The 21,641-nt window shown below is 40.6% G+C and overlaps 2 protein-coding genes across 2 annotated transcripts in view; both read right to left on the bottom strand.

Moving 5' to 3' along the window:
* LOC145457406 (116 kDa U5 small nuclear ribonucleoprotein component-like) overlaps nucleotides 1-21,641 on the bottom strand; it is a 134,903-nt gene that overhangs the window by 42,746 nt on the left and 70,516 nt on the right. The gene's annotated exons all lie outside the window — the stretch shown is intronic.
* Nucleotides 389-18,800, bottom strand: LOC145457405 (immunomodulatory peroxidase-like). The gene is made up of 21 exons (XM_080335621.1): nucleotides 18,635-18,800; nucleotides 17,712-17,910; nucleotides 17,393-17,499; nucleotides 13,668-13,835; nucleotides 13,204-13,353; nucleotides 12,959-13,069; nucleotides 12,273-12,422; nucleotides 12,085-12,212; nucleotides 11,494-11,607; nucleotides 10,913-11,073; nucleotides 10,426-10,565; nucleotides 10,179-10,347; nucleotides 8,957-9,123; nucleotides 7,925-8,119; nucleotides 6,759-6,986; nucleotides 6,300-6,418; nucleotides 5,424-5,550; nucleotides 4,425-4,668; nucleotides 3,039-3,208; nucleotides 1,720-1,743; nucleotides 389-564 (listed from the first exon to the last, which is right to left on the bottom strand). The coding sequence occupies exons 1-21, from the start codon at nucleotides 18,720-18,722 to the stop codon at nucleotides 512-514; spliced, it is 3,012 nt and encodes a 1,003-aa protein (XP_080191747.1). The 5' UTR covers nucleotides 18,723-18,800; the 3' UTR covers nucleotides 389-511.

Consider the following 21,641-nt stretch of genomic DNA (forward strand, 5'->3'; position numbering starts at 1 on the left):
TGATTCGATATGGAATGAACTTGATTTTTGTTGTATTCCCATCTAATTAGGAATTTAGTTCAATTTTCAACTCTTTCCGCAAATGCAGTAATTCTAATTCTAGTTTTGGGAGAATATGTGTACTGTAGCTATAATTCTAATTCAAGCTTGCTGTACAGATATCTGCGACTCTCGTGTTTATAAGAATGAACTAGACTTGGTTCAATTTCAGAGTTTTCGCGAATTCAGTAATTCTAATTCTAATCTAATTTGCAAAAAACATGTGTAGTTTTGATTATAAATAAAGTATAATTTTGAGAAGAAAAAAACGTGTAGTTATAATTAAAATTTTAATCTAATACGGAAAACCTGAACATTTTCAAGGACTCTGATATCAACAACCAGCATGTATTCAGCACGTGTTATATTACAACAGCCGAATTCGTCATAGATCTCAATTCAAAACAAGGAAACATGTCCACGATGTATACGAAAATATTCAAAACAAGGTCTTTGTGTGAGTATCTCGCGGTCAACAACACACTCCAAACGATCTGCAGTATTGCTTGGTCGTTTCGACAACACCTGAAACGTGGATAAATGCTTTTGAATCGGAAGCTAGCGAAAATTTACGATTGAATTCTTGAGTCTGCTGTGTATACTGTATATGCAATCCCGTATTATCGCATCGCTGAGTTTTATAGAATAAACACGTTGTAATTTCGTTGCTATTTTGATGCATGCCTCAATAGCATTTCTCCTATGATACATACGTAAACTGGAAGAGTGTGGTAAGATGGATTTGGTGAAATCGTTTTCTAATACAGGGCCTATAATTGTGATGCATTGAATTCCGAATCGGGGTTAAGGTGGGGAATGTGTGAATAATCGGGTTGACTGAGCAGCACCACTTTCGTAGACCTTGTGGACTTTGCGTTGTAATAGAGTACATATTAAGGGTTAGGGTTACAGATATATTAGTTCTAGTTTTGAAAAGTGAGTAGTTCTAATTTTAGTTCTAGTCGCTTGTTCTAAAACGCGAGTAGTTCTAGTTCTAGTTGCGGATTTGGAAATGTGTGAGTAGCTCTAGTTTTAGTTCTAGTCGCTACTTTTAAAAAGTGAGTAGTTTTAGTTCAAGTCGGTAAGTTTTTGAAAAGTGAGTAGTTCTAGTTGTAGTTACATATTTTCAAAAGTGAGTAGTTCTAGTTTTAGTTGCCGGTTTTAAAAAATGAGTAATTCTAGTTATAGTTCTTGTCGCTAGCTTTAAAAAGTGGGTTTTTGTTCTAGTTTTAATACTATTTGCGGATTTTGAAAAATGAGTACTTCTAGTTCTAGTTCTTGTCATTTATTTTAGAAAGTGAATCGAAGCCTACGACATCGTAGGCCCCGAGTGAGTGGTTCTAGTCGCAAGTTTTATAAAGTCAGTAGTTGTAGTTAAGTTCTATTCGCGCAATTTGAAAATCCGGCAGTTTGCACAAGTCTGCACAGCGGGTTTAGTTCATCAGCGCAAGCAATATCACTTTTATATATGACCTACGAACATGAAGGTCGCGGTTCGATTAACAGACGTCACGCAGTGCCTTATCGCTGTAACGCGATGCTTCAAATTAACGAAAACTCGCCAAATGATTGATCGGTTGAGATCGTTGCTGTATCAACACAACGCGTTGAATTTTACAAAGTCATATGTTATCGACCTGAAGTTCAAAATATACGCTCGACCGATGAATGTTTACTCACCCGGCGGGACTGCTACGTTGATGTCTGAAAGTGGAAATTGATTGTTATTACGCAGTACAGTCGCTGCGCTGCGAAATATTTACTAAATACGCATTCAGCGCGCCATGTCCCGTCAATCGTTAAGGTAACCTCCTGAAATTTGCCATGTGTATCTACGTAGGTGGCATGGAATTGTGTGACGCGCTGGGCGATTTAAATCTGGGCCCTGGGGATATTAGCAGTAGCGATTTTTTGTGAACTTTTTATAAGGATACTCAGATCAGTTTATTAACAATATCGTCGATTCTCAAAAGATCACATGATTGCGATAGTTAGAAGATAGGAACGCTTCGAAACGATTTGGAGTATTCTTTGAAATTGGGCACCCACCTCGGCCTATAGGAGATGTAAAGAGGAGGCACGTACACTAAATGAAACTATCAGAAGATGTAAGATCAAAAGTACATACGATGAAGATGAAGTGTCATGTATCAGTGTGCGAAATAAATATGTCAGATCGTGGTTCGGTAATCTCGAGCGCAATCTAGTACTATAAATTCCTGGGGTAGGGAACCTTTTTCGTCAAAAGAGCCATACTGACCCAATAATTTCGATTGTCATTTATAAAACGATGCCAATCTACTGTTACATCACAATTGAATATCCGTGACGTCATGGGGGTACGAAATCGGTATCCACTACATGGGATACTCACAGCTTTATAGTCTGTGTGAAAACTGATGTGATGTTACAACACTGATACTGTATTCGCCATATTGCAGAAAAAACGACTGTATATTGGAATGATGAGTGATCAATTATTTTATCAACAGACAATACTGGACATACATTTTAAGCTTTAGAAAAATGGGGTTCCAACCCCAAACCCTCTTGGATCTTGACCTACATTGACTATCTTCTGATACTTTTCATTCAGTATGCATGGCTCTCATCTTTACATCGCTTAGGCCCAGGTGGGTGTCTGATTTTAAAGACGACACCAAGTCGTTTCGACACCTACCTATCTTTTCCCTGTTTTGCAATCTTGTGGTTTATTGAAATGATAAACTGTTACGGAACCTGAAGCCTCACAAAGACTTTTCTTACAAGAATAAAGATCCTGGTCATTACGAAAATTTACAGACAAATCGTATCAATATTGATAAATAAGATGCTAAATAAGTACAAAAATTATGTATGCACCGAAGAGCCAGATATGGCTCGCGAGTCATAGGTTACTGAACCCTGCATTAGGTGATCACTTGACCCTGAATAGCAGATGATACGGATTTGAAGTCAATAAATATGCAAATAAATGGCTTGATAAAAGAGACATTCACCTCCACTCCTGCATAAGTATCGCACTTCGTAGTCCTGGCAAAATCCGCGCGGCTGCTTGAAATTTTTGCAAACAAGGCCTGTGAGATGCGATACTGCATCGAGGATATCTCCAGAGCTCCTTGCCGAGCGCCGCGAGCCAGCCACACGGGCGTCAATGTAGAGTGGATTTCTTTGAATATATTTTTGAATATACTCTTGAAGGTACAGAATTACAATACAATTGAGCAATATATTCACATTGAAATAAACCCGATGATTTTCGGATGACACTCGTCAGGGGTAGGCCTAATTGTCAGCAACCATCAGTAGACATTTGAAGATAACATGGTATGATACATTATAATATGGACCAATAAACAGTGCGTCGTTCGTTTTAACACAGGATTAGTGATTATAGTGACAAAATCACGATTTATGCAGTAACAATCAACATGAACTCATACAAGACCGTGTTGACTTCATAGTCGCTTTTAACTGCGTACAATTGCGCGCATCTTCAAGAGCAGATTGGCACAAAAAAGTTTAGCAGAAGGAGTGCAATTGCTCACTAAAGTAAACGAAGAAAATATGAAGACTCTTCTTTGACAGTTCTTCAGTTAATTGCGTTAGTGGGGATATCAAAAAGCGCATAGCCTGCTTTCTGAGCTCGATGTGCGTGAGTATTTGTTGAATGGTTTGGTATCGAAAATACTGTACAATATAACTGACCAGAATGTATAACGAAGTTGCGATCTATGCGATCTGTGCCAATTACTGCAGTGTCGCGCAGCAGCAATTCATTTATTACGCAACACTACCGCATTTTTAATGCGTTGAGAGTAGGGTTGCATTTGAAACAATCATGTTTAAAACAAGGCCGTTGTTTAAAACATGTTTTTTATTAAAGCCACGACGTCACGAATATTCAATTGTGACGTCATTGGGGATTGACATTGACAATTGAAACTATAGGTTAAATATAGCTCATTTAACGAAATATCTACGTACTATAGCATGTTGAGCCGACTATTTTGTTTGAGGGTTCCAACCATCCCATATCTTATACGTGGGCAATTTAGGGTGGTAATTGTCCGTAGGCTCATACAACATGTTTTATGGAAAGTATTTACACAATTATGGCATGATTCTACAACTCAGGTCTTTGTTTAAAACACTGTTTAAATAATGTTTTGAACAGAGTGTTTTAAAGAACCATTTCTTTTAAATGCAACCGTAGTTGTGTGCCTATTGCCCGGTAATATGAAGCGAATGCAATTTCCGCTTAACTCGATCAAAAGTGAGCGTAACCAAAGTGTCCGAATTAAGCGGAATTGATTGTTTATACATGGCACATTGTACATATATACATTGTAAATATCTTTTGTGGAAGTAGCTTGATCAACCACCTGCAAAATCCTGGCCTGTCAGCTATGTTAGAAACGAGCTCGTTGTCACCATCTCCCGACGGGTTGTCGGAATTGCTCCACGGAGTCCACACGATTTTGTTGGGATCTTCGCGATTGCGTTGTGGTGAAGTCGTACTTGGAGAACTGGTGGTCGTGGGGTTGGAATTTGCGGTACATGGCTTATCAGTCTGCTGCGATTTTCGTTTAGGCTTCTCATTGGACGGCGCGCTGTTGCTGCCGATGCCTGCATTAACATTATTCTCGTAAGCCTAAGTATGCAGAGTAATACATGCGTCCGAGTCACATTATTGAAATTTCATTAAATCAAAACACTGCAAGATTTCAATATAATGAAAAGATAAAAGTCCCCCTTGGCATAGAGAATGTCATTATCAGGCGTGGGCAATGAATGAACAGAAATAATGGATAATATAAAACGACAATATTTTACATGTTCTGGGTAATCTAGGCTAAGGAGATTGAAAGGCTAATCCAAGTCGTTTCGACACCTTCCTATGTTCCCATCTTATCTCAATCTCGTGGGGCATTGAATGATTTAACTAATATGATTATTCACTATTACGCTGGAGAATTGGTAGTCATAATTCAATTGACTACGTCACTACGGCATGGGGATTGGGGTGAATGCAATGACATTACCGAGAGATTGTACCTCTCATAACATCGCCGAACACAAAATTATGATATATAGGCTATATATATCATTATTATCATAAATATTTAGACGTATGAATCTCTTAATCCACACGGCACGCATAAAGCCACCGCAAGATATTAACCTACTGCCAATCCATCATTAGGGCTATATATTTCGGACGATCCACACAGCGCGATAAGCTCATGCAATCAGTTGTGAAGTTCGCGGGGAAGAGTGTTTCGGACAACGCTTTTGTTGATTGAAGCCAGGGATTTATAGAAGTTCTATATATCCCTGATTGAAGCGTAGTGCATTCATCGCCACAATCGTGCGAATATCACCTTTCCGGCAGAGGTACCGTATTCTGTAATCCTCGCAGGCCGACGTTGTCTGATGTTTTCCGCGGCATCTGAGCCCGTAATCCGGGTGGAACACTTGGAAAACCTGCCCTGTCTCCCCGGCCGGTACCTGCCAGTTACACACTGTGAATCGGTAGCGGATATACAGGTAGGGTTGTTCAAAATTTAAAAACACGGAAAAACTGTCCGAAAATGACAGCCGAAAGATCAAGATCGGGCATAAGGCCAAGGCAGATAGATGCCAGATTGATAGTGCAGGAGTTCCGTGTATAGTGTTGTAGGCTAAGTCTAAAGCTCGTGTATTTTTCGCGCCATATTTGGCACACGATTTGTTACATCTAGTTGTAATCTATACTCCGAGTATATGAGTGTTTCTTCCACGCGCTTCGAATAGATTCATTTGATAACGCTACTGTTCTGGCATGACGTCTGAATAAACATTGTATCAGTAGGGCTGATGATGAACTCTGTGCGAGAAAGAAACCAGGACTTTCTCAATTAAAGTAATCAGACTGCTAAAGCTTACGATATTTGGTTAGCTATACTTCTAATAAAAATTAACGCGGAAAACCACCTAAAAGCGGACGGTGCCGCGAGTCGAGTTCATTACATTACATCGTATTGTAGATGTGTGTCTTTGACGGATACCGTCAGTTTACTAATGATATCAATGATTTTGGTAGTTTAGATGTGGTATTCACGGTGTTTCTCGACTATACATACAATGGTTATTTGCACCAGGCTGGTATTCTTTATCATCGTTTCGTGCCCGCTGACTTACAACACGGCTCACGTTTAGTCTTTTTAAGACACAGCCAGGTATAGTTGCTTGCATGATTCCTACAGTTTACTCCCTACCCCTTTCACAGTCTGCACTTGAATGGCAAGCGGTCGGACGCATTCAGCTGCGTCTGGAGGTAGTTCCTCGTCATCTCCGTCTGTAGGATCCGAATCATCTTTCCACGATGTCCAATACACTGTTCGAACCGTAAACCGCGTCATTAAAGCATTTAGACAAAACAGAGGTGGCCAGTACCGAAGTATACGTCTATACTACTTTCACGGATTCCACGAGTGGGTTTTGCCAGTCTGAACTAATACTATTTTCATTTCTACATAACAGTATAAACAGTTGATATGCAAAACTTCTGTCTTTGAACACTTTGGATTTTGTACAGGCGCAAAAAGTCAAAACCTACTTCAGTAATCCGAAAAAGTATTACAATGAATCCGTTAGTGACCCCTATAAGCATTGAGTAACACTGGCTACAGACTAAGACCGCCTCTGCATACATATAGTCAGTTGGTCATCCTCACCGTTGTAGCCTGAATCGATGTGAGGGAAGTCTGTTCTTCTTATCGAGCCTCTGGGACATTCAACGCGGACTTGAGTGACAGACTTGACCATTCTTGTCTCTGTTGATATTGAATGGCGACAAAGTTCGCCGTCTCGGAAACGCAGAGCGTCGTTAATCGTTGCCGCCACAGATATAGAGTCTCCTGCGTCATTCACGCACGGAAACCACGGGCTCCATTCCGTCTCGCCTGGAATGTGGGTAAATAGCGGGAGTTGATTCGTGCATTAGATACAAACAGTATTTATGGATTACGTGATAATTGTTTACTAGCGTTGTTCAAAAATAACTTTATTTTTGCGGGTATTAGGTTGGGTGACTAAAATAACTTTGCACACCAAATTTGGCTCAATTCCATCGACTAGAAGTGAAGCTACTAGAGTTGGAAAACATCGAATTTATTATAAAAAATTAACAAAAAAAAATTCTGGCTACCCCATGGAATTTTCAATTTGTCTAGTAAAACGAGACAAAGCAAATTTCGCTCGATTCCGATTGGTAGAAGCGAAGTTATTGGAGTTGAAAACCCTGGATTTGAACAAAAATGTATTTACTTGGATAATCCTAGAACAGTGGTTCCCAACGTGGGCGATAGGGGGGCGATGGCGTGTTAAAACGTCTGTGTTGGAGTCAAGTCGGAGAAATTACCTTTTTTTTAGTCAACTCACGAAAATTTTGCTGTGAAAGTGTAATTTCGAGGTCGAGCCGAAAAGTTGACCTTTTTTTTAGTGAACTCGCCGGTGATTATTACAGTTTGTATGCCCGTTTTTTCGGTTCCCAATATTTGGGGAGCGATGATCAGTGTGGAGCTTGAAGAGGGGGCGATCCGATGAGTCTAAAAAGGTTGGGAACCATACTGCCCTAAAATAGTCAAGGAAAAACTCGAATAAATTCACTTCTACGGGTTGAGAATGAGTCAAATTTGCTCTGCATCGTTTTTGCAGACCACTTAACAATTTCATAGGATTGTCCGTAATTTTTTAAAGAAAACGACAGAATTACTGAATTCGCGAAAGGAGAAATTCGCGTCCTACTGATTTCTATGCCCAGTGATGGCTAGAAACCATTCTAACGTTATAGTAGACGACGCTACTGATCTGTCATCAAGGAAAATACAAAGGCGCCTACCTTGTTGGCGGTTGCTCGACTGGAAATTATCTTTCCAAGGCCGTAAGTCCAGCTCCGGGTACTCCCCGCAATATCTCCTGTAGTTTCCAGTCACCGACGCCAACTGCATCGGCCTCGGTTGAATAGAGCGCAGGTCGCTCATGGTATCGCACAGCAGACGAGCCAGGGAGTATTCTCTAATGGAGGTGAGTTGTTCTGAAAACGCAGTATAGCTTTTAGCGAAAAGAGTGTGCCTTATTCGCACCCAAAAGGTAGGTGACACACGAATACATAACCTTTCATTTTCAACTCCCAGTTGAAGTAGTTTTTTCAGGTATTGGAAAACGCTACATCTAATTTTAATTGAGTAGAAATTTACGTCATTACTTCTACTACTACTTGAGTAGCGACTATGACTACGTTGACCAAATGACCATCTCTGCTGAATATGTATAGTACATCGGGGCTATAGATAACTGGATAGTTATAGTTGTCTAATTGGACTAACTATAGCGAAATGCTGGTAATCTAATTCTAATCTAATTTGTGAAATCTTTCTTTGCTATAATTCTAATTCCAATCTAATTTGGAAAAGAAGTGTGTAGTAATAATTCTAATTCTAATCTAATTCGGATAAAAGTGTGTAGCTATAATTTTAATTATAGTCTAAATTGAAAAACTGTGCAGCTATAATTCTAATCTAGTTTGGAAAAAAGTGTGTAACAATAATTCTAATTCGAATCTAATTAGGATAAAGGTGTGTAGCTATAACTTTAATTCTAGTCTAATATGAAAAACTGTGCATCTATAATTCTAATTCTAACCTATTTCGAAAAAAAGCGTGAAGCTCTAATTCTAATTCTAATCTAATTAAAAACAACTGTGTAGCTACAATTCTAATTCAAATCTAATTTGGAAAAAAAAAACGTGTAGCTATAATTCTAATTCTATTCGGATTTGGAAAAGCTGACCATTTTCTATTTGTCCAGTCCTTCACTGGGGAAGTATACTTCATTGATCATGACACACTCATTGTAATAAATCCTTCTTTACCCGGGGTGAAAGACGATGCGAGGTTGCCATTTTCGTACCAGAATCGGTCTCCGAATCTCAAATCGCGGAATTGGTATCCTATAATGCAGGCGTAGGTCGGGCCCAATGCGCCGCCGTCGATTCTCTCCGCCAATCCACCCACGTATAAGTCAATGTCGTCCACATGCCTGTATTGATAGGTAGAATGTAAAACGGAATTGTTCATAACCATGACGAGTGTCAGTTGAAAATATTTGGGATATTTCGATATGAATATATGATTCAATTGTATCGGCATAGTGTCCTATATGGTGTCGACACAGGCAAATCTCACGCCTCAGTGAAATTGTATCACGTCACAATTTCCATTTGGCTACAGGCAATTTGACGGTCATTTTTGACCGGCTTGCCGAGCATTAAATTTGGTAAAACGGGTATCAATCGAAAGCTGACTCTACAGTATACACTGATTACGAAAATATAAATTTTATTCCGCTCGTGGCCCTGGAACTCCCACAATCAGCCTCGAATTTTTCATTGTTATGGAGATTGGCATTGGAACGCAACAATGCTGTCTGGCGAAACGAGAGAGTAGCTCAAGAGAAAAAGAGTCAGGCAGCATTATTGCGTCCCAATGCCAATCTCCATAACAATGAAAATTTCGAGGCTGATTGCGGGAGTTCCAGAGCCACGAGCGGAATAAAATTTATATTTTCGTAATCAATGCAGAGTCAGCTTTCGATTGATACCCGTTTTATCAAATTTAATGCTCGGTAAGCCGGTCAAAAATGACCGTCAAATTGCCTGTAGCCAAATGGAAATTGTGACGGGATACAATTTCACTGAGGCGTGAGATTTGCCTATGTCGACACCATACAGGACACTATGGTATCAATATATGCGTTCCGAGTAACTATAATCCGTTAATCGCAGTTTTGTATAACCAGGGGTGGCGGAATAAATTATCGTTGTAAATGTAGATTAGAATTAGAATTACGGAACTTGCGAAAACTAAGTAATTGAATCAAGTTCAGTTCATCTCAAATCAGGGTTCAGCCTCATAAGCATGAGAATGTCGAATTTCTGTACAGCAAGCTTGGCTCGTTTCGCACTATGCAATTCTCCTGTAGAATTTGCAAGACGGCCAGAAATTAGTTGGAATCAAAATCAGAGCATTCGATGACCGGCATTTCACGCTAATCTGTACACTGCGCCATCATCTTGTATGCTTATAGTCGCTTACTCATATAAAGCAGCCAGTTTGTCTTGAAGAATTTTCGGAATCTCCGTTAGTTCCGCGAAGTTTTTGGCCCGATTAAGCCCGCACAGTTCCCGGAACTCATTATATCCCGGAATCCCGTGATCTCGCCCGCGTTGTATGTTGATAGCGAATAAGTCTTTACCAGGCCGGCCTGAAGTGACAGCCGGCATTATCTTAAGCCCTGTCGCAACGTAATGGTTTCTATGCTCTGCAGACCATATACGCATACCTTTAACGGCGAATAAAAATTCTCGAAGATCTTCAACCATTTTGGTGCCGGTAAGCTGAGTTGCGTCTTTCGCTAAGCCTCGTAACACAGAATTGACTCCGCCTTGAAACTGTTCCAGCAACGGTTCGTTATTGAAGAATCTGTAATAATAAGGATACTGATAGCAATGATATTGGTGTAAATGGAGAAGTTTAGGGTTGAACAAGACTTCACACAGATATGTCGTTTCCGCTACCTTTGTAGCCTACTAGGCCTAGACCTACACGTCTTGGCTGCTGTGATAAGACTAATTGAAGTTTTATGGCTTCCACATAGGGGAAAAAAGCATCCTAAACTATAATTCTTGTTGATAGAAATATAAGTCTTAGTTGAATGGGTCAGCACTCTAACAAACCGTCTCTGACAGCTCAGCTCGGAGCAATACAATTATGGTGCAATGAATACGCAGCCGAGATAAAGAGATATCGATCATCATGGGGAAACCTACGTGTCCTTTACGCGCAGGCTTTCCGCTTCCGCTGTGCGCCAGTCTGGAGAGGTGCGGCTCATAAATTTCGTCAACGTCGTGTGGCCGAACCGGAACGCGGCCGCTGCGAAGGAGTTGCTCAAAGTCGCGTCCACTGTCGGATCGTACCCGTCCCAATAACCCTGCGGCAATTATCAGAGGTGGTCAGAAATATTCATTGTTGAACTCAAGTAGAAGTTGAAGTGACGCGGTGAATCTATTCTGAAGTACAAGTACAAGCTGCTATTTCCGAGTAAGATAAAAAAAATAAGTATTACAAGCCTGACTTTGCGAGAAAAAAAGAAAACTACAAATGGAAGTAGCCATATTCTAAGCAAGTTTCAAAGTTCCGGCTTAATTTGGCTTGAAAATGGAAAATTCAAAGTGGATGTATCGGACTCCACGTAATTGAAAAATTAGTTTTCCAGCTCAACTAAGTGCAAGTAAGCAATACCTACTTGAGTACTCTGCAAAAGCAAAATTACTTCGTTACTGACTATAACTATAGGACTAAAGGTAATAACACATACAGAATACATAAACATGAAAAAACTTGCACCTACCGCCTTCACGGGAGCCAGGTTGAAACGTTTTATATATTTGTCGCCGAGGATAGCGGGAATGAAGTCGTGGTACGTGATGTGCTGTTGGATGGCGGTGATAATTTTCTTGGTTTCCTGCGCGAAATTCGTGGCAATAGTACGGAGTATAATATCGTTAGTATTGGTGTCGATAACATCATTACATGCAGAGTTAGACAACAAGAAAATGTTCAGTTTTTACGAAAAAAATTAGCATTAGATTATACATTTATAGCTACACAGTTCTGCGCATCACATTAGAAACAGGATGATTGAACTCGCAAAAAAAACTTGGAAATATAGAATATAATTCCGCATTTGAAAGAAAGATAACAAAAATCAAGCAATTATTCAAATCTTCATAATAATAAGAATGACAAATGTCCGTACAGTGTACAGCAAGCTTGACTCGTTTCATACTATACAGTTCTCTTGTAGCATCTTCAGGAAAACCAGACATTAGATTAAAATTAGGAATAAAGCATAAAACATTTCACAAATTAGATTACCGGCATTTTGCTCTAATTAGTCAAATTAGTAGCTAGAATAATCTAGTTGTCCAAGTCTGATTACTTGTGCGAGTGTTATTCTGTTCCAGCCGGGGTTGATCACACTCAATTTCTTGACTATCTCGTTGTGTTTCCTTAGCAGAACGACATGAGCCGCAGACAACGCCGTGTTTTCATTCGCACGGGTGTCACCTGCAAGGTATACGCGGAACCAATCAGATACCGTCTGACGACCGCTGTTGAAATTCTCACCCGCTAGTAGGCAAGGCCTCGCAGCTGGCTTGTGTATGGAGGCTTCGCATTGAACACGGCCCCCGAAATCTCGGTGAACTTGGCTTTGGAGGGGTAAAGGGTCGTCGCCATCTGCGTCTCCGTAGTTTCCCGTGAGTAGTTCGCCGATATCTGAAATACTGTTTGTTTATAGTAGTGGTTCTTAACTTGGCGGCCATGAATTTTTTTCGGGAGGGCAATGAAACAATTTGCTAACCATTGTTCTTTCAGACAACTTAACAATTTCATGTGGTTGTCAGTAAAATTTGAAATAAAAATTGTAATTTTATCATAATAAATTCAAAATTCTCAAACACCTGTGCGTTCACATATCTACCCGTTCGAATCGAGCCAAATTGGGTGTGCAGCGTTTTTTAGGCAACCTAACAATTTATTCAGTGAATCCTCCGAATTCGGAAAAACTTGTTTTGAACAACCCTACAGCCTACACTGACGACCCCATGCCGCCAAAAAACTCTATTCATTTCCAAAATCGTCCTATTTTTCTAGAATTCCGGCATCTACGGTCATATGACTGCAGGCCTGCAATCTTTTACATGATTCCTAAGCTACCAACTTATCGCACGGCCTCTTCTGTTTGATGCTTCAAGTATTTATATACGCATGTGGTTAACCAATCAATGTCGAATTGTAATTTGTCAGCTTACCAGATCTGTAGTCCAGTAGTTGATCGAAATCCGACTCGGAGTCGCCGTAAACCGTACCAGCGTCCAAATAAGACGAGACAGAATTTTTTTGCTCCCTTACGCTAGCATCGCCTGGAAATTGAAACCGACCGTATAAGGTTCAATGCAAGATAACATATCATGTACAAAAGTGGTATCTATCCAGCCATGGCCTACTAAATTCAACTTAGTTAATTGTAGTAGGCCATGATGTATCGAAAACTCACAGTCAGGATTAGGCACAGCCTCAGTCCTTTCGACTTCTATGCAAAGCTCGGCCTCTTCGATGTAACGAATGTCAGTCTTCGACAACTCGATATTGTGACATCCGATTTCAGGATTTTCGCACGCACAAGAAAACGTGGCTCCGCTCGGTTCTTGAATGAAAAATTACTGAATTCGCGAAAACCTGGATAGTGAATCGAGCTCAGTTTATATCAAAGCAGAGATCATTCTCATAAGCATGAGAATAGCAAATGTCAGTACAGCGCATGCTTGACTCGTTTTGCACCGTACTGTATAGTTATCCTAGCATTTTCAGGAAAATCAGAAATTAGGTTAGAATTAGAATTTTGAGCATAGAAACATCTCACAAATTAGATTATCGTTCTCAGTAGTTTAATTTGGCAACTAGAATTATCGAGTCCACGCCTGTTCTATGCGTGTGTGGAGTATCAAGAGACATACTTACTGCGACCGCGGAGTGCTTTGGTAGTCTCGTGAGTTATAAACTGTCCCCACCACGGCATCATGCGGGATATAGTCGTGGATTGAACTTGTCTGTCGTCCAGGTTCAACGACAGACTGATTTTACGAGCAGACGGTAGCGCATTTCCACTTTTTCCCAAACGCGGGGAGCCTGCATGTCAATTCAGTGTATCTCATTTACTTGAGCGTTGTAGTAATATACTGACTGATAATAATAATAACCGTTGGGTTATATTTTTCATCTGAACAAGGCACACACAATGTACAATGCGATAAGACACAATCCGATGTAATGAACAGATAGGAGGATATCGAACGAAACGCATGCAGTTGCGATCCTTTTAATCTCACATCCACCTCGGCCTAGAGCAGGGGTGGGCAAACTACGGCCCGCGGGCCGCATGCGGCCCTCCACAACGTTCTGTGCGGCCCGCGAGAGTCTAAAAAAATATTGATAAAATGCGTACTAAAAATCGAATTAATGCAGGGACTTGATTAAACTTTTTCTTAGTATATTTCACCATGATAATTCTAAGGCAGTGGCTCCCAAACTGGGGCGCGCACCCCCCTTGGGGGCGTGAATGCATCCAAAGGGGGCGCGAAGCTGAGCTCGACTGAAAATTTTTTTTCGCGCTCATTGCGATTTACATCCCGTTCATGATTACTGCTCCGTATTTCGTCTGAATTTCATATTTAAAAAGCTCTCATCCGCAGTCGTAAATTTCCATGCTATAAAACTATCCGTTAGGTTTGCTAGCATCCTGCTTGCGTCTTGTGATATGACGATAAGGTGAGCGCGAAATCTTTTATCATTATAAGGGGGTGGGGGGGAGCGTCTTAAAAAGTTTGAAAGCCTCTGTTCTATAAGGTAAATACTTACTATATTATTTTATATGTTTAATTTCTGGCGCGACAGCCCGATCTCAAGGCCCACGCAAATTGAAAGGTTTCAAGTAGGGATGGTGTGAACCTCTGAAAGGTTCAGGTTCGTGTGAACGCGAACCTTTTTGAAAGGTTCTGTGTGAACACGAACGTGAACCTCGTGACGTCACGTGACGTCATATTGCTAATTCCAACCCTATCTTCCAACGGAGTGATAGCCTATATCAATGTACACGATACCTAGCGAAGACTCGGTCGACATAATGCCACAATGCTGAAGTACATATCGGCGTTTTCAACGTCGCTTAATGTATCAACAGCGGTGATCAAAGGATATAATAATTGCTTGAAATCAGTACATTCCGTCGCTTTGCCAACAATTTCGACGAGGACTTACCAAGGAATATAAGCTTACGCCGTAACGGTCTTAGCCAGACCGGGCAATGTGTTCGGAGTTAGTCGCTACATTGATATTGAGCAGAGTGTACAACGGGTTTCAATACTCACTACCGATACCACAAACAACGACAAGTTATGCAGCAGCAGCAAGCAATTTAATCGCACGGATTTGGTTTTAATGATACAGTAAAGATATGAAGTCAAGATTGACCCCGTACGCCCGTTCGATTTTTTACATCAGAAGACGATATCAATGTCATTGATTGGTTGAATAAGCATCATTCGCTGACTACGTATATCGCTAGTGATGTTGTGTGATTGCGGGTCGAGCTCACAGCAGATAGTCACTAAATATTCACAAACGGAAAGCTGGTTATTCCCAGAAAATTTTTGCAACAAAGCAACTTACGGAAAGCTGGTTATTCCCAGAAAATTTTTGCAGCAAAGCAACTTTATAGGTTGTCAAGGTGCATGGTGCATGCTCGTTAACCGTTGATTTTTTATGCTGCCAGCACCATGCATGGAGTGGCCCGCAGTTGAAATGCAATAAATTTGAGCCAAAGATCTTATAATGGAGTGAAAATTACAATTTACCAAAAGGTTCACAGTGCAGAACCTATCAAGGTTCTGTTGTGAACACGAACCTCTAAATTTCCGAGGTTCACACACAGAACGCGAACGTGAACCTCACGTTCACACCATCCCTAGTTTCAACTGTTAAACATCACAGAACTCCTAAACGATATTGACATAATTCGGATCTCGAGTGTGATTTCAGATTGGCCCCTTCAGTTTTAATTATTTCAGTGCGTGTCTTAGATAGATTCATTCTCTTTAGGGTATTTATATTTCTTTTTAGGGTATTTATATTTTATCTACACATAGAAGCGTGTTTGAAGCTAACATGGTTATGATGCTGTTAGCATTGTGTGTCCTGGTACTGAACCCAAAGTTGAATTAGTAAATCTTATGAACAGATCGCTGCTCACAGATTTAAATTTTAATCGTGTTCTAAAAATTGGGACAACCGACTTTCATTACTATAGTTTTGACAAATTGGTTATTGAGGTCGATCAGCATATGAAATCTCGCCATTGTTCAAGACGCGTGTACACATCTTCAAAGCAGTATTTAGTATAAACATGTAGCCTATATTACCTCCATGTCCTCACTATATATTCAAATACCAATGTTGTGTTTTGGTTTATAATCCCAATTTTATATATTGCGGCCCGCGAATGAATTCAGATGTTGAATGCGGCCCGGGAGCTCAAAAGTTTGCCCACCCCTGGCCTAGAGTGTCCGACGCCGCAGTTCTTTTCGATGTTGACCTTGTTGAAGCCGCGGCCCTTTATACTAGTTCTTTCCATACGTTGTGAGTGCTTTCTTTCGTCGGGTCTTTTTCTGAGCTTTTTTGTCACCGCAAGAACGGCAACAGCGGGCGAAGAGGAGCCCAGATAAACCTCCAACGGGATTGGAACCGGATCCGCCAGATTGGAGGGCGCTTATCGTTACCACTACGCTATCCCCCCGCCGACTAGGCTACTGCGTTGCCGTAACTGACTATATAGCTCTATTTAGGTCAGTGTCAGTTTATTAATATTTTAATCATTACAAAACACCACAAGACTGCGACAGAATGAAAATATAGGAATGTCTAAACGAATTGGAGCAGTCTTGGAAATCAGACACCCACTTGGGCCTAGGCGATGTAGGGAAGAGGCATGTACGTACACGTACAGTACAGTGCACGCTGAATGAAAAGTAAAACAGAGAATATAAAACCCAAGCGACAAAATGAGGTGGCATGTGGCGGAAGGCGAGATCGATATGTTAGCTCGTGGTCCAGTAATCCTGAAGGCTGACTAGTACAGTTAGCCAGCGTGCTGGCTGTAAGCAATACATAACACAACCAACAGCAAAACAGAAGAAAATAGAAATATAGAGGATGTACAGTACATCCTCTATAATAGAACGATACGGTAACGATGAGAAACGAAGAGGAGACAATGTGCCGTGCAACGGAACTGGTCAGATAAAAGTAATTATTTCCTCATGGATTCATAACGGATCACCACATCCAGAATACAATAATTTTCCATCGCATAAGAAATCGATATCCTTAACACACTGTAATAATACTAAATAAATCTATATGTATTTCCCCAATTAGAAAATATAAATGAGATCTGATATACGACAACTATCCGAAACACAGAACTTTCTCACGTTTACCAATAAATTTGAAAATCTATGGCAGCAACGTATTGACCTGGCCTGTAGCGACGTTTGCTAGGAAGATATAGCTCGGTACGCATATCCTATAGAAACTAATTCTAATGTATTCTTAATTGCCCTCTTCTCAGCGTATTCATATCAATATCATACTAATTTCATATAAGTTGGTGATAGAAATATTGCTCATACCTCTTTTGTCGCCATAGTCTGGGGGAAGAAGTCTTTTGTACGATCTGCCAACGCGCCCTCGATTCCCGTCAATGAGATTGTTACAGATACCAGATACCAGTGAATACCTGAAATGAGCATGAGCATCAGATAAAAATTCGAAATGGAAACTGTAATGACAGACGGACTAAAGGTAGTAGCCTACGCTAGATCCAAACTTACCGTGCCGCGTAGCTGACACAGGTAACAATTGTGCTGGCCTATAGGCCACTCGGTGGGTTCAAACAATGTACTATGCCTTCTGTGTGTGCTGTGTACCTTGCGTATACTGCATACGTACTTGCGATCTCGTAGTGAAGCACAATTTGGCTGAGCAAAGCAGTTTGGTTGCACAAATTCATTTTCGTTTATGATTGCTGGGCGAGTGGTCGGCCGAAAAGTGACTGCGGTTCTGGTTTCAGGAGAGCTTCTCGTAGGAGCCGGGAAACCGAGGAATCCGGGAAATAACGTAGGCGGGAGATTTCCGTTGCGGAAAGTATCTGCAAGGAACGAGTAGACGGAATGAAATTGGAATCAGAGTTCACGTTTACATAATTACAAAGCGCGGCGCTGGCTAATTGCGGCTCTGTGAGGGTGCTAGAAATAGGCCTACTAAAACTGGGCTGCTAGCGCAATTGATATTGCTTTTTCTATCTTATAGTACGTCATCCGTATAAACGGTCTAATCACGTATCGTTACACAGGACGTCTACCTTCGGTACATATGTCATAGTCTTATCTTGAAGTAAATGACAATACTCAATTATACTCATACTCAAAACTCATACTATGCGGCTGAATTGTACAACTAGAAAATTGTCATCTTTTCCAAATTGGACTAGAATTAGAATTATTGAATCCACAAGAATTAAAATTCCTAATTATAAAAAAATGCAACAAAAATCACGTTTATTTCTTTCAAATCAAAATTCGTTTTCATAGAAGCATGTGAATGACATGTCTGTACTAGTGTACAGTAGCCTACCATGCTAGAATTATAATTATAGCTACTTAGTTTTTTTAATTAGATTACAATTAGAATAACTGAATTCGGGGAAGCTTGGACATTGAATCCGGTTCAGTTCGTATCAAATCAATTTATTCTCACGAGAATGTAGTTTAGTGTAATTAAACAACTAGAATTATCTAGTTGTCCAAAACTGCTGGGGGGCCTATACATATCAGCTTCGCTGATCCAGGCAAAGTTTGAAAATGTCGCCTTACTCGGTATGGATTGTCCTTGAGCAGCGCATCTTGCGTAGAGAGAAACATTTACAAACAGAATTGCGAAAAGAGCTTTCACAGAACGCATCTTTTAGTACCAAGGCTTCCTGGCTATACCTACATAGACTTACTTCACGTCATATCTGGAATTTAATGAATGATTATAATCATATACGAGCGTGCTTTTAAATCGCGTCCTATGATGTGTTGTCCTACCTCGCCCAGACATTGCTTCATTGATCATTTGCTACCATCGCTTAATTTTTCTTCTATTTTAATTTTTTTTAACTACTGTAACATTTTTTACAGGCAGACTGTTTAGAGTCAAGTGTACCTGTTTGATGCTGGTGTGATCAGACTAGATGACCTTCACGGTCTTATCGATCATTCCTATCTATAATACCGAATACTGTGCATGCATATTTCCATTTTTATCATGAGATGGGCAAATGTATTTATATCAAATCAAGCCTCGCACTACACATTTTCAGGAAAACCAGAAATAATATTATCTAGCTGATTAACACCCGACCCTGATTTACTCAACCTGACAAGGCTATATCGTTCACCGCTTGCTAACCAACCAAACTCTTCCAATCCATAATACAGTAAATCGTGATAAGTTTTGACTAAAGTTACTACTCGCAGGGTTGTGATTACCATATTTCGATGGCTTGAAGGCATGAAATACCACAGCGGTGATGTTTTAGTTTCATTCTCGAATAGACAGGTTCCGGCCAGCGCAGCTAGCAAACGTAATCGGAAAGCCATTATCGAGTAACATATTCAATATTCATACAGATTTTTATGGTCATGCTCGGAGAAAGGATCACCCCCTGAAGCTTGATTCTGAACAGGCAAAAACCAAGAATTCTACCACTGGCAAACATTTGTCGGATAATTTTGTTAGTGCGAAAAATTGTCGAGACTACAGATTTCACGTTGTCGGGACAGGCCGTTCATACTTTGATTTGTGTGTTATCGGAGTCGATTTTGATCAAAATACTCCAACCTAGTTCCTGCCAACAGTAGGAGTCAGTGGCGGCTCGTGACAATATCGGGTGGTGGGGCAAGGGCTGCAAGCGACTTTTTATCAAGATGACGTCACAATGGCGTTTTCCAACGTAAACAAGTAACTTAATGATGGTACGGTAACATGAATGTCCCGGCAACAGTGATTTTAAAGTATGTGCCACGAAAGGTCCGACAATCAGCTGTGACTTGAAGTGTGGTAACTGCGTAAACGGCGTACGGAACAAAGATTCAACACGGTTCATGTTCGCACTAGACCTGACTAATTATCTGCAGAAATGGAAATGACTATTCCTCGAGAGATAGCGTAAGCCTAATTGGAAAGGTCAACGAATTCGGACAGATACGCAATTGTTATCTCATAGATTGGGCCTGTCATATTGAATCCAAATCATCATTCTGAAGAACTAAGAATAGCAGCCTTGGTCTCGGTACAGCATAGGAGATTTTGGCCTTGAAACTGGAGACTGTAACACGACACATACGGCTTTATTACTGTCTATAGGTCTGCTGCGAAATCGCCTTTGGAAAATATATTACCGAATAAATACGTGGATGAAAGCCTTAAACTTAGTACACTGTTACATGACATCATCGAGAAGTGGCCTCATGGCCCTTTTCGGTATGGTACACTGTCAAAATTAATGCGAACAGACCAACACCGAATTTTGCGTAAAATTTACTGAGGAATAGGCTGATCAAGTGATCAGCTGTTAGCCGCCATCGAAAACGAAATAGCTATCGCGCTTGACAGGGGGTTGTAAGCAAATGGCTTGAACGCCACAATTTCTCGGTGAAATTGACATTGGAGAATATAATATCAAAGTAAATATTTGAATGCAAACTGAGAATGATATCATCATCTCAGTTAACGTTACCGCAGATACACCGGCTTTTGCGTGAAATCCGCAATGCGTTGTAGGCTAAAGTGTCAGATCGGAGCACATCTCTACCACACTCGACCTTGAAAACGTAATTACTGCCCTAATCATTGAGTGTCAACCTTGAGACTTGGCACAGCGTTCGATACTAAAATCAAGACATACCGTGCGAAAGCTTATGACGGATCTAGGAAAGGAGCATCGTTAAAATCAATAGAGACCAATACCGGCTTTGCGTATAATCTGTTAGCGATAAATGACGAGTCAGCTCTCACTCGAATTAGGAAACGAAGTTACTATTAAGACAGTTCAGTGACAAACTTAAAACTTGGTACAGCGTTCGATACTAACATTAAGACTTACCGTGCCAAATGTCATAACCGATCTCAGTATTGTACATCGTCCAAATCAATGCATACCAATACTGGCTTTTGAGTAAAATCTGTTTGCGATACATGACGGATCAGCACACACTCAAGTTCGGAAACGGAATTACTACCCTAAACGTTAAGCAGAAACCCTGAAACTTGGGGCAGTGTTAAATACCACAATCACGACATGACATACCAAATTTCAAGAGTTTTCATGGTGTGAAACACCATCAAAATCGACCTATACCTGCAAAGGTCGACTAAACGCATATGACGGTAACCGAGTTCAGCTACAGGTACGATTGTTACATCACACCTTAGGGGCACAGAGCTATTGTGCCCCGGTTGCTCGGTAATTTATGAATAGAAGAGAGGAAATAACCGTTTCTTTATTGTGCGCGGCTTTGAGAGAATAGACAGTGAAAGCTTGTTATGAGCGCTACCGGGGCATGCCCCGGCTAGGCATTCGCATAGCGAAAACACAGAAGAGAATTCGATTTTCGCAGAGACTTCGCTAAATATGGGCATTTACAAGCGAAAGGACAAGAAGAATACCATTTTCGCTGTGATTTCGGTATATATAGATTGGTGTGCGTCTATAAATTGTAAAGAATTGTTATTGAACAGAATTTTAGGTGGGGCAATGCCCCAGTTGCCCTATAGGACGAGCCGCCACTGGTAGGAGTTCGTGTACCTTCTAAAAACAATAATTCATCTAGCACC

This window comes from Botryllus schlosseri, chromosome 15, assembly GCF_051294905.1.
Source record: "Botryllus schlosseri isolate E-star chromosome 15, Bs_hap1, whole genome shotgun sequence".
Lineage (NCBI taxonomy): Eukaryota > Metazoa > Chordata > Ascidiacea > Stolidobranchia > Styelidae > Botryllus > Botryllus schlosseri.